General features: G+C 51.3%; 1 protein-coding gene across 1 annotated transcript; it reads right to left on the reverse strand.

Annotated features, from left to right (window-relative positions):
- Positions 1 to 2,365: 2,365 nt before the first annotated feature.
- TRIM50 (tripartite motif containing 50) lies at positions 2,366 to 11,313 on the reverse strand. The gene is made up of 6 exons (XM_028516851.2): positions 10,697 to 11,313; positions 7,682 to 7,777; positions 6,564 to 6,794; positions 6,435 to 6,457; positions 5,126 to 5,250; positions 2,366 to 4,222 (listed from the first exon to the last, which is right to left on the reverse strand). Exons 1-6 carry the CDS (start codon positions 11,252 to 11,254, stop codon positions 3,633 to 3,635), a joined length of 1,623 nt encoding a protein of 540 aa, XP_028372652.2. The 5' UTR covers positions 11,255 to 11,313; the 3' UTR covers positions 2,366 to 3,632.
- Between the last annotated feature and the right edge of the window lie 1,778 nt (positions 11,314 to 13,091).

The raw sequence follows: 13,091 nt of genomic DNA on the forward strand, positions 1-13,091 counted from the left end.
GAAAGAGAGAAAGAGATAGAAAACCTATTTAAAGAAATAATGGCAGAAAACTTCCCCAACCTGGTGAAGGAAACAGACATCCAGGTCCAGCAAGCCCAGAGAGTCTCACACCAAGGCACGCCAAAAGTTAAATCAACAGGGATATTTTTTAAACTTCAAAGTTGAAAACAAACTGAAATAGATAAACAACTATATATCACATGGGTAACAACCATATTGAAGAAAAGTGAAAAAGAAAGAACCCAAGTAACGTTTAGCTACAGTACTTTTACTCCTCTCAGTCTGAAGATAAAAGGACCAAAAGAACTGCAAAGAAACCTTCAATTTGACTTATTAGAAGATTTATTATTAATAGTGGTTGCGGGTGTAGTGATTCTGGAACAAGTTGATGTGTTTTGTAGAACTGAGCAAAGGATTAAATGTATTGATTTTGTTGGGAGCCAGACTTCTTGCATGAGAGAAAGGAGCTACAAATATGAAATGGTAAAAGGCAAGAAAGATGCAAAATGGCAATTCTCCCCAGTCTCAGTGGCAATGAACACACCTAGCTCCCAGATCTTGGGCTCTAATATCACTCCCCACTAAAAAGAATCAGGAGTCCTTAGCCTAACAGCTGAATCCAGGGCTGAGGCTGGGAGGTTAAGCCTGGACCATCTGGTGCCAGAAGGAAGAATGTGCTTGAAGAATGGGAGGCACAGAAGCAGCTGGAAGGAGCTCCCACTGGCCAAGTTTGGGGCGGCCTGAGCAGCAAAATAAATCATGATAGTGATGGGCTGTAACTCATTGAATGAAGTCAGAATCCATGAGTCCATATTGACAGAAGTAAATAAATAAGGGAGAAGGAAAGACCCTACAGTAAATTGTTAAATAATAAATGCAGAAAGAATGCTAGCGTTTAAAAATTACTATCTCAGCCCTGCTGGTGTGACTCAGAGGACTGAGAGCTGGCCTGTGAACCAGAGGGTCACCAGTTCAATTCCCAGTCAGGGCACATGCTTGGGTTGCAGGCCAGGTCCCCAGTGGGGGGCATGCAAGAGGCAACCACATGTTGATGCTTCTCTCCCTCTTTCTATCTCCCTTCCTCTCTGTCTAAAAGTAAAAATAATAAATAAATAAATCTTGTAAAAATTACTATCTGAGAATCATTATAGTAACTTGATTCAGTCAAGATCTATAAATTACTGTAAGGAACAGGATATTCACATAACTTCAAATAATCTCCCCACAGGTTAGTTACTTAAAATAAAGGGGAAAAGAGTACCTTTACAGAAGAGAAACTCGGAGGGCGAGCCGGGACGGCTGTCGGGAGTCACATCACCCACGCGGGAAAGTCAGTGTCCCGCCACCCGACGGGATCGGCGAGAACACAGCCCTCGGGCGCCCCGCCCTCTGTGCGCACGCGGCCTGAAGCTCATCATGAAGCACCAGACAACCTACACGGAGGGACAGTCTGTGAAATAACTGGTCCCATCTCTTCACAACGTCCAAGGCGAGAGGACAAGGAAAGATGGGGCTGGCCCCGATGAAGGAAGGCTGGAGAGACGGGACGACCGAAATGCAGCGGGTGGTCCCGGGCTGGACCCTGGGCCTGAAATGTTCTTACCACAGAGGATGAGTAGGACAAAGGGTGACATCTGAGTGATGTCTGCGGGGTGGACAGCAGTGTTTTCTCAATTCGAATTTCCTAATTTTGACATATTTGTGTTGTGGTTATATAGAGAAAGCGCTCAATTTAATTAAAAAAAAAAAAAAACATCTTTTGACTGCAGACACTAACTCTGGCTAGCCAAACAGTTAGTTTATTGAGTGGGTGCAGAAGCGTGCCATTGTGTCTGCCAGGATCTGGCGGGAGGCAGAAAGGTGCACACACAAGAGCAGTTGAGGACGTTTTAAAGAAGGGACTGTTCAGAGTTAAGGAAATGGGACGGTGCAGTCAGTACTCAGGGATCACAGCAGCACTGCTCACCGCCGGGCCCAGGGAACAAGGGAAGAGTAACAGAAGGCGAGGGTCACCTGCCAGGAGTCTTAAGTAGAGGGGAGCTGCCAACCCATAGTCTCTGCAGGCAGGAAACCAGGAAAAGAAATACCTCAAACTCCCTCTCCTGCCCTTGGATCTCCCACCAGCCCCTCCCATCAGCTGAGCCCAACAGGAAGCCAGTTCTGCATTCCACAGGGGCCAGCCTCCCAGGACACAGCGCAGGATGAAGGGTGAGGCGTGGAGATAGAGGAGTGACACTCTTCAGCCCAGTCCTGGGATGGAAGGAATTGCTGCGTAACCAAAAATCAGGTCTTAGAGGTGTCAAGCACTAGGAACCAAGGCCAAGGCCTGACAGATTCAGCCAGTAAAGACACAACAAGCACCATGTATTCAGCCAGTTTATTACTTACATAGACAGCAGAAGGAAGATTAGCCAGAGGTGGTCCTTGTCACACACACCAGAGGGGTGACGTGGAACTCGAAGGGCTGATGACTGCAACATGAGTTGTGGAATATCCTGTTGTGAGGACCCAATTCGAGACTCAGCTGAGCTGTTTTATAGTCTGCAACTCTACTTGGAGGGAGGTGGAACAGACGCATTTTTCATCAGAGCCTAGGAGGTGATATCTCCTGAGTCTCCCGTGGACATGACCTTCGGGTAGCACCTCACAAGCCTCCTATCTTCTCCTGTTCCTGGAGGATCCCTCAGGCTGTCGGTCCAGCCGTGGCCCGTGTAGCCTATGTGGACACATGCCAGGGCACCATAGTGCAGCTCTTCCCCAGGGAAGGCTCTCAGGTGGCTTCACAGACCACAGTTGCACAAGGCTGGGGAGCGCTCTAAAGCTCCAGGTCTCAGGTAACGGGGCCCCTACCATTCTGTCTCTCCCAGTTTGCAGACTCTCAGGAGAGAATGCAGCCATCCCAGCCTTGGTCTGGATGGACACCATCATCTGTGGCTGAGGGCAGGCTCACCGTGAACAGACATGGGCTCTGTGCACGGCAGCTTCCAGGGATGGGCTGCTCCCCTGTCTGGCCCCCTTACTTGCTTCTGCTTTAAAGTAGTGTCAGTTCCATCTCGTCTAACAGCAGGAAGCCAGGAGAGGTCCATAAGTATGGAGCAGTGGTGGAGCGGTCTGTGTGGCTCTGACCGCAGACCAGTGGGCCATGGGCGGGAGCCAGCTCAAGCCCCACCAGAGGTTGGAGACCAGAGCATAACTCAGTTCTGTACAGCGATTAATATTTGCAATTCATTTAAAGAGGAAGACAGTGGCAAATTTATTGTCCTCGAGTTATTTTAAGTTCAAAATGATAAGGAAAAATCATGTATGGGAATGTGTCCACCCCCAGCTGGAAGAGTAAGCAATGAGCACAGTTAGGAGGGACCAAGGGAAGCCCATGGACACCAAGGCCTACTTCTGCTGGTTAAGAAGCAGGTTGATAACCTGACAATAGATTAATAAACATGCCCTTGGCCAATGGGAAAGAGACTGTGGTCCTTTTCTCCTTATCACTAAATGTTTCCAGGGAAACACAGGCATGAAGACCTTCCCAAACAGTAAAAATGTACCCTCTGCTTGCTGGACCCAGCAGAAGCCCTCAAGTCCCCACGCCCAGGTGGAAAGAGCCTGAGAGCAGGCAGCCCCGTGAGCACCGCCTACAGCTTGATGGGCTGTGGCGGGGTGAGGTGGCTGGGCCCACTGGGTGGGGGCAGCACCATGGGCAGTGAGTTGCTGCCCCTCTCATGCCAGCATGTGTCCAGCATTGGGTAGAGCTTGCCCTGGAAGTCAGCCTGGAACGTGTAGAGTGGCCGCAGGTCATCCGGGCGGTCAGCATCGAAGAAGGTGAGCTCTCCCTGTTCATAATGCAAATAGATGCCGATGCGGTGGGGGTGTCCGGCCACAGGCAGGGTCACCCTTGGGCAGCCAAAGGCCTCATACACCCGGCCCTCCTTCAAGCCAATAAGCCACATGCCATGCTCTGGAGACTTGGTCAGCTTGCCTTTGCGACTGGCTGTGCCTTTGATGACCCCCAGGCGCCAGTCGCTCTTGCTGCCCACCACCACCTCCCAGTAGTGGCGGCCACAGGAGAAGCCCCGGCTGGCCAGGACACAAGTACTATAGTCGAAGCGCTCGGGCTGGCTGGCACGTCGCTGGGGCAGGAGCCCACACTGCACCACCGTGTTGCCCTTGGAGAGCTCCAGGAGAGGATGGGCTGTGGCAGGGTCCAGCTTGAGAGACTCTGGGGCTAGAGAAGATAGGGGAAGGCATGTTTGCAAGCCACACAGAGGGCAGCAGGCCCTGCCCCAAAGGAGGCTGATTGGAGGCCCTGAGCTCCTCAGAAGAGGAACTGCACGGGCTCATCTCTCTATCCTCGGGTCCTAGAAGGGACCAGGCACAGAGTGGGCACCTTAAGGATGTTTGCTGAATAAAGGAATGATGCCTGAAGGGTGGCAGAGATGAACAGCTATGAGCTGAGGCCTTCTGGTAGGGGACGCGGTGCAGGCCTGCCTGAGGCAGAGGTGCTGACAGGAGGACCTGGCCGACAGTCTGCCACGTGTGCTCCACAGCCAAACTCCTGGGGTTTTCTGGAGAATCCATGACAACTGTGGCTGTTTTTTCCTTGCTACCCTAGCAGCCTATTCAAGGACAAACTCCCAGCTGACCTCCGCTAGCCGCCAGCTAATCAGTTTACATCAAAAATGTACAAACAACATTCATGGTGCAGAGAATATAGTTTTTTTTCCTTTGCCTCCTTTTGTATAAATCCTGTTTTTGTCTTTGTTGGATGAAATCAGCCTATTGATTGATCTCCCTTATGTGCCAATAATGGAGTTAATTAGAAGCCTTTGAGTGTTTCTCAGCAGAGTAACAGCTACATTTATTAACCACTAAACCATATACACATACATATTTGTAAATATGCAGCCTAGCAAGGTGGGCATTAATAGCCCATCTGCAGATGAGGTAACAGAGGCTCAGAAATCATACAACTTGCCCTGGTTAGTAGGAGACGGAGCTGAGCTTGACTCGAGCTGTTTGGTGGAACCCGGTTCCTGTGCTCTCACCACTAGCCTCTGCAAGCCTCTCTCCCAGCTCTCTGTGCCTTACACCGGCAGCCCTCAGGAACTAGGATGGGGTGGGGCCTTACCTGGCAGAACCTTGCGGAAGAGCCTTTTCCACACAGTCAGCTTGATGTCTGCCTGGTGGAGGCCTAGCTTGAAGGAGATGGGGCTGAACATGCTCTCCAAAGGTCGGGACTGCGGGAGTTCTGCTCTGGAAGCAACAGTTTGCATTGAAGGTGGAGCTGCCTCACCCATACGCAAGTCCAGTCAGACAAGCACAGCTCAGGAGACTGCACTTGAGATGGCTATCATCTCCTCCCCCCGACCCCCCTCTCGGAGGACCTGCCTCCTTCCTGGGAGGGGTAATAGTCTCTATTAGTGGTCCTCAAAGTGCAGGTCCTACACCAGTAGCATCACCTGAAAGCTTGTAAGAAATGCAGATTTCCTTGGGTCTCACTCCAGACATGCTGAATCAGAAACTGACCACTGGGGCCCAGGGCTGTGTTTGAATGAGCCCCCCAGGCGACTGTGATTCATGCTAATATTTCAGGACCCTGGTACTGGGGCGATCGGAATCTCTGTCCATTTATTTAAACCAACGCAAATCATCCCTGAGACTGAAGAAAATTTGAGGCCCTGGCCAGGTAGCTTAGAGCATCGTCCTGATAAGCCAAGGTTGTAGGTTGGATCCCCAGTCAGGGCAATTACAAGAATCATCCAATGAGGGCATAAATAAGTGAAACAACAGGTGTTTCTCTCTCTCCCTTCTTCTCTCTAAAAATCGGTAAATTTTTTTAAAAGGCAAAAAGAAAATTTGAGAAAAGAAGGAAACTCATAAACGGGGTCTGAGGAAGGCTCAGGGACTGCACGGATTGTTCACTTCTTGGGACTAGAACGTGGGTCCGGTCCCTTTTTTGACCCCTTTTGGGGTCAAGGCTTCTCACTCCAGCCATTACCCACCTCTTCCACTTGTTTCCTATTTCACAGCCCGGCCACACTGAACTCACAGTACTCCCAAACCCACATGCTACTTTGCCCTTCCACATCACTCTGCCTGCCTGGCAAACTCCCTTTCTCAGGTCTCCTATCCATCCACTGTCTTTGCCAATTCCCCCTGGCCAACAGTCACCTCCTTCTCTGTGTTACTTCTGCAGCTTCTATTGTTCCAGGTACCCACAGTGATGTAGCCATAGTTCACTGTACTACTCCCACCAGTCTGCACGACCCCGAAGGCAGGGACATGACTTCTCTCGGTTTCTACTGGCCCCAGTACAGAGCCAGATGTGGGCAGCTGCTCCTGAGGCACTGGTGAAACTGAAGGGAGGAACTAGGAGAGGAGAGATGCTGTGCCCGCAGCCACCAGACCCATACTGAGAGCTCCCCGTGAGGTATTACCTGGAGACCATGGAGTGGTACTTCTGGAAGACAAAAGAGAGGTAGGTTAGGGCACAGCAGAGGCTATGAAAAAGAGGCTTTTGAGGCTCTAGGGGCCTTGGCATAGGGGACACTCCGTTGTCCACTCACCAGGATGAACTCGTGGTGATTCTCATCCCCAAACTGCTCCAGCACACACTTGGCTTGCACCAGCCGCTCCCGTGTGCCCTGGGCCTGCTCCAGCTGCATGTCCAGGGAAGCCACGAGGCCGCGGGTGTGACCTTCCACCCCTTCCAGGCAGCGGGCCTTCTCCTCCTCCACCAGGTGGTGCAGCTCCTGGAACTCACGGCGGATCACCCAGCTGAAGACATCGGACTCATTCTAGGACAAAGCGAGCCTGTCAAGGCCGGAGCCGCACTGGAGCAGTGATGACTGACCTCCATGTCTCCAGGGCCTGGCAGCTGATGGGCTGGTCCTGGTACCTGAGTCCCAGGGCTTAGGCCTGCCCAGGTGCTCACACTGTGTCTGGAGGTCCCAGGGAGCACCATGGGAGTGAGCAACAGTGGCAGGGCAGAGGCTGGGCCCCTGGTTCCCATTTCAAAGCAGTGGCTCTGCTTTCACTTGTCTTAACTATTAAGTGTGCAAGGAAGACTTCACCTTATCACTGGGCTGCACAACTGAAAAGAGTCTGAAAGACCCCAGGAGAGCAGACTTGCAAGTGATACAGCCAGGATGCCCTTGTGACCCCCAGTTCTGTCTCCACTGAGTGGGGTGATGCCACCTCCCTCTCAAGGGTGAGGGGTGCTCAGGGGATACTGCTGCCATTTCACCTGCAGGGCCTCGGCTCCACACCCGCCCATGTGCGCCTCACTGAGGAAAAGCAAAGCACCGAGGGGATCTTCAGGCCTTCCCATGCCTGTGCTGCGAGGCACTGAGCGGGCACCACGCAGACTGTCAAGGTCAAGCAGACACATGAGACGAGGGCTGGCGAGTCACGCCCACACTTTGGGCTATTTACTTCTGGGACTTAGGTTCTGGGTTATCTCAGTCCCAAGGTCAAGGGGACACAAGCCAACTTAGAGACAGTCCTGACAACTGGGTTGAATTCCCCTGAGGAGATTTGCACCTTCCCCACCCTGCCCTGGAATGCTTTGAATGCTGGCTTTATATGGAAGGCATGGATTCCTGTGCAGGACACATTAGTCCTGGGCTCTATAGGAAGGGAAGGTGGCTGGTCCCAGTGCAGGGACAGAGGGAAAGGCACTCACGACAATCCGGGTCCTGTTGTTCACCAGCTTGGCGATATGCTCATCCACCTTCTTCTGTTCCTGCTTCAGGTCCGAGATGAGGGCTGCGAGCTCCTCCTGGAGGCAAGGTGCATGGCCCCGTGGGTGGCTGTCCCCTGTACCGTCTTAGCGCCTAGGGCCTCACCCCTCTAGGGAGCATCCCAATGGCTACTAGCACTCCCAGTGGCCCCAGGATAGGCACCAGAGCTACCCAGGTGCCCTTGACCTCAAACTAGCTAAGACTACTTAAAAATATTCCACATTGATGGTAGAATCTGCCCAAGCAGAAGAGGACTCCAACTCATCCCTCCCCAAGATGTGGAGAAAGGTGCTAAATGTTGTTTCATCACACAACACCCAAGACAGGTGACTGCCAGTCTGAAGCCAAAACTCCCTGCAAAACCCACCAGATAAACTCCAGGTACCAGGAGGTCCAGAATTAGTGGGCATTTTGATTGTTACAAAAGGGCTGTCCTCAAGCGAGGCCATTGGTGCATGTGGTGGCCCAGGTTATACCTGGTGAGTCCCCACCCCCTAGAAAGACCTGAATCCACCCCCAGCAGGCTTGGGCCCAGCCTAGATTTAAGGGTTCCCAAGGATGAAGTAAACTCACTTCTGGGCTGCCCTGGCCCCCAATCTGACCTGTTCTCAGGGATCCGAGCGGGACCTCCTAGACCACCATCTGGCTGCACCACCTGACTGGGGCCCTGCAGGTTTATGCCATGAAGCGTGCAGGCTCCAGCTTAGAAAGTTCCTAAGGAGAAGTCAGCTGCAGAGCCTTTCAGAAAGGGAGCTGTGTAAGGAATGAATGGACACAGAGTCCTTGCTCTGGATAAGGAGGCTTCAGATCACACAATAGCCTAGGAAAGGGCATTCTGATGGTAGCCCTCACGAGGCAGAGAGAGATGGGACTAGTTCTTTCTCAGCAATGGCCACAGTGAGAGCAAACACAATTATGAACATAAAGTGTCTCAAGATCTCAAGCAATAGGAGAAAACAGCAATGCATGACAGGGATGTGGTAAAGAAACCTAAATTGGTCATGTCACATGGACAAGTCTTGGGATCACAAAAAAACCCACATCCAAAACCAGGACTCAAGCTGAGCCCTGGCTCCTTGCCAGAAATGGTGAGCAAGCTCCCAAGTGTTTCCTTCTCCCCAGGGCAGCCATCTGCTAATAAAATGCAGACTCAATTTTATTGTACTGCAGTTGGGCTTCCTCCTTCCACATTCCCCTAAAACCTCTCTTGCCAAGGTGACCAATTCTTACTGCTAAAGCTAACAGACTCTTCAATCCTCAGCAGACACCTACACACAAGGGATGTTCTCGTTAAAATGCTCTGTTCCTCTGATTTCCGGGAGGCCATATTCGGCCAGTGTTCTGCTCCCTCTGTTGGCTCTTTTTGTCCCTTTCTTGGGATTCTCTCTCTACCCAAACTTCAAACCTTGGTGCTCCTTGGGGCATCATCGGGTCTTCCCTTATCACTCTGCAGACTCTTACTCCCAGTCTGTTATCCCCAGCTTCATTCTCCAATCTACCCCTTCAGCAGAGGGATAGGGCTACATCACAATTCTGCTTAAAAACCTCCAGTGCCCACCACTGCACCGCCATTTGAATAAACTATAAATCCCACCACACGTCACACAGGTCTTTCCATGACCTGGCCCCACTCACCTCACCTATCCTATCCAGCTCACACCTCACTTTCCCTTGAGCTTCATGGAATGACTCATAAGTCCTCAAATGTGCCATACTGTGTGCCTCCTGCTCTTTTGCACGTGCTCTTTATACTTGGAATGCCTTTCTTCCTCTTCTTTCCCCATCAAGTTCTCCTTGTGGTTCAATTCTTGGCTTAGCAGTCCACTTCCTCCAGGAAGCCTTCTCTGACCACCTGAGACCAGGCAGAAGCCATGCTCCAGGCAGTCTCACCTGGAGACTATCTGACTTTGACAGCAGCACCCAGCACATGGGACTCTGTCAGACCACCGGACCGTAAGCTCCGCCGTGGTGGGGTGAACCTCTTGCCCACGGCTGTGCCGTGGCACTAGCACAGCACCTAGCACAGGTCAGATGCCCGGTAAATGTCTGTGGGGAGGAGGGGCTGGTGGATGACCCGGCTGGCCCCATACATGTTTCCTACTTGTCTCCCAGGGTTGAAGGAGCCCAGAAATGCTGCCCAGATCACTCAGCCAGGAAACTTCTGGTACCACTTACAGGGGGCCCCTCTGCCTGCAGATCTTCATGTTCTTTCTTTCCCTGGCTGCCCCACTTGTATTCTGTCATTCCTCACTTTTATGCCTCCTTTCCCTCAAATACCAGGCCACATACCCCATAATAATTGGCTTCCAAGAGCCCTTCCTGCCCTTTCTTAATCTGTTGGCAGTGAAAGAAAACCGGCCTTGGTTGGAGTCCCAGCTCTGCCACTGACAAGCTGTGTGGCCTTGGGTAAGACACTTACCTTCTCTGAGCCTGTTTCCTCACATGTAAAATACAATAAAAACCCCACCCTTCTTAAACCTTAGGTCAGCATTAACCAAAGATGGTATCATGGTTACGATTAGTTATCTTAAATGATGACCTGCTAGACCTGAGACAAAGTTCCAGGAGCGCAGGAATCCATTGATTCCACAAATACATTTTGAACATTCAGTACGCCAGGCACGGCTCCAGGTACAAAAATACCCCTGGGAACAAAACGAAACCCCTGCCCTCCTGTGTCTGAGAGCGCAGTCTCAGGAGCGTTCAAAGAGAAATACAGCACGGGAAGGGCTAGCACGTGAGGCAGGGCGCTCTCCACCTTGCCTATCCTCAGCACCTGCTCTGAACTTCAGAGATGAATGAATGGGCATTCTGCTCCAGGACAGAGCTGGAGAGAACGCAAGTTGACCCTTATTTGCGGAGTAATGGCGTCAGAGAGCGTAGGAACTGGGCTCCGTGGGCTCCAGGGGCCCCTCACGTGGTCTGGGTCCACGTCCCCCAGCAGCCTTGCTGCCCACCTTCATGCGGCTGTAGACGGTGGAGACTGGCGTGATCCGGTGGTGCTGGTGGGAGCCCAGCAGGCCACAGAGGCCGCAGATGAGCTCCTGGTCCTTTTCGCAGAAGAGGCTGAGCGGGTTCCGGTGGTGCACGCAAACGTTAGGCTCTGGGTCCCGGGGAAGCCGCAGGGCTTCAATCACCCGAGCCAGGGAGATGTTGGGTGAGCTGCTGCCATCCACTTCCTGCCGGCACACTGGGCAACGCAGCTCAGAGTCCAGGTGGCAGGACAGGGACACCAGACAATCTTTGCAGTAGGAGTGGCCGCACTGCAGCATTAGGGGCTCCTTGAAGACCTCAAGGCATATGGGGCACTGAAGGCGGTCCTCCAGCTCGGTCATGCTCACCCGCCAGGCCGCCATCCACGGTGCAGGCTGTAACACAGGGCGCCTTCCTGAGCGTGCGTCCTCCACTCCCTCTGTCCACAACCCCCTGGAAAGGGCCTCTAAATTAGAGGGCCTTACAGACTCCGGTCCTGGATTCCAGTCCTGACCCCCTAAGATCTTAGGCCTGTTCCCCATCTTTAAGACAAAGTGCTTAAATGAGGGGTCGGGGTGGGGGGGGGGTCACTTTGAGACATATGATTCTACATGTTTTTTATTAAAACTCGGATTTGAGCCCTGGCTGGCATAGCTCAGTGGATTGAGCACGGGCTGCGAACCAAAGTGTCACAGGTTCGATTCCCAGTCAGGATACATGCCTGGGTTGCAGGCCATGACCCCCAGCAACCGCACATTGATGTTTCTGTCTCTCTCTCTCTCTTCCCCCCCCCCCCTTTCCTCTCTAAAAATAAATAAATAAAATCTAAAAAAAAAAAACCCTCAGATTTGAAGGTAAATATGAAAGGGACCCTCTGCAGCGTCATTTGTTATGACACAAATAATGCCAGCTCCAGCCTCAGCAGGTGTCCTGACCTAGAACTGGACCTCAGAAACAAGCAGAGGTCCTGCCCATCTTGTAGATAAGGGTTCAAACTGGTGAGCAACTGTTGGAATCAGAGTTGCAACAGAGGTTCCTGAGTCATCCCTTCACACATCTCCAGTGAGACCAGAAATCTACATTTACAAAAGACACTCCCAGCTCATTCTAAATCAGGGAGTTGTCTTAGAACAAAATTGTTCTGAAGAGTCTGGGACTTAGGAGAGCTGTATCTTAATCTCCCACCCATTCCCCTTGGAAAACCGATGGCCTCTGAGAGAGAAGCACCAAGCTGGAAGCACCAAGGTGGAAGTCGGCAGCAAACCCCCACACGGAACTCCCTGGCTTCTCAGGAGCCACTAGCCTCCCACCAGGGCCTCAGAACAGCATCACCGACCTGACTGGCTTGGCCTCTTCCCCCCAGGATGGAATAGCAGGAGAGGAGACCTGGGGATTGCAGCTGACGCCTGCTCCACCACCTAGTCTCTGCCCCTTTCCTCCTCCCATTTCCCAGCAACACCCCCATATCCTCAAGGTCACCTAGATCAGGTGGAAACTGGGCCATGTCACGGGACTGGGGAGGCAGCCTCTGCTGGGCCAGCTCTGATAACTGTAACAATCAGGTGCTTGCTTTGGCCAGACAAGGGGAAGGGGTGGGGACAGAAAGGCTAGGTACCCGTTCACACCTTACAGATCCCAAATGGAACAGACTTGTGCTGTGACACCATCTTCCTGAATCTCTCTCTCTTTAAAAGATATTTGTAAGAACATGCATGAATGACCCATGGACATGGACAAGAGTGTGGGGATTGACTGTGGGAGTTGGGGTGGGCTGGGTGGAGGAGGGCAAAGGGGGAAAAATTGGGACAACTGTAACAGAATTAACAATATTAAAAGAGAGAAGAGTCTAAGAATAAAAAAACTAAAGATATTTTTATTTACTTATTTAGATTTTTCAATTGGGGTATATCTTCTAAAAAGCACAGAAATCTTAACCACACTCTTAATGTACACTTTATATATACTAGCACTCTCCAGATCAAGACACAAAACATTCCAGTCCCTAGAAGCCCCCCTCATGCTGTCCCCAGGCAGAACCTCTCACAAGAACAGCCACTCTCATGGTCCATAGCACTGCAGATTAACAGAGTCTGGTTTTGAACTTCAAATGAACAAAATCACTTAATACATACCATTTTTGTGCCTAACTTCTTCAATATTATTGCATTAATAACTTTTTATATGAAGTCTTTTGAAGGGTTAGAAATTCAGTGACACTTTATTATACAGTTAATAATATATTTTACATGCTGGATAATAATATACAGGTCATAAGGTACTACACATATCTCAAGGGTGTGGTGGGAAATTATTGATTGGAAAGGACAGAATGGAGAGGCTCTCTGGGGGTGTTAAACAAGTTCCAGAGCTTCCGGTGGC

This window comes from Phyllostomus discolor, chromosome 3 (assembly GCF_004126475.2).
Source record: "Phyllostomus discolor isolate MPI-MPIP mPhyDis1 chromosome 3, mPhyDis1.pri.v3, whole genome shotgun sequence".
Classification (NCBI taxonomy): domain Eukaryota; kingdom Metazoa; phylum Chordata; class Mammalia; order Chiroptera; family Phyllostomidae; genus Phyllostomus; species Phyllostomus discolor.

Excerpts from the sequence above, each read along its gene's own strand:
- TRIM50 (XM_028516851.2), bottom strand. The coding sequence starts at position 11,254 with ATGGGGAACAGGCCTAAGATCTTAGGGGGTCAGGACTGGAATCCAGGA. Across the intron at positions 6,458-6,563 it reads ATCACCACGAGTTCATCCTG|AAGTACCACTCCATGGTCTC; the intron begins GTGAGTGGACAA and ends TTTGTCTTCCAG. Across the intron at positions 4,223-5,125 it reads CTTCCGCAAGGTTCTGCCAG|CCCCAGAGTCTCTCAAGCTG; the intron begins GTAAGGCCCCAC and ends TATCTTCTCTAG.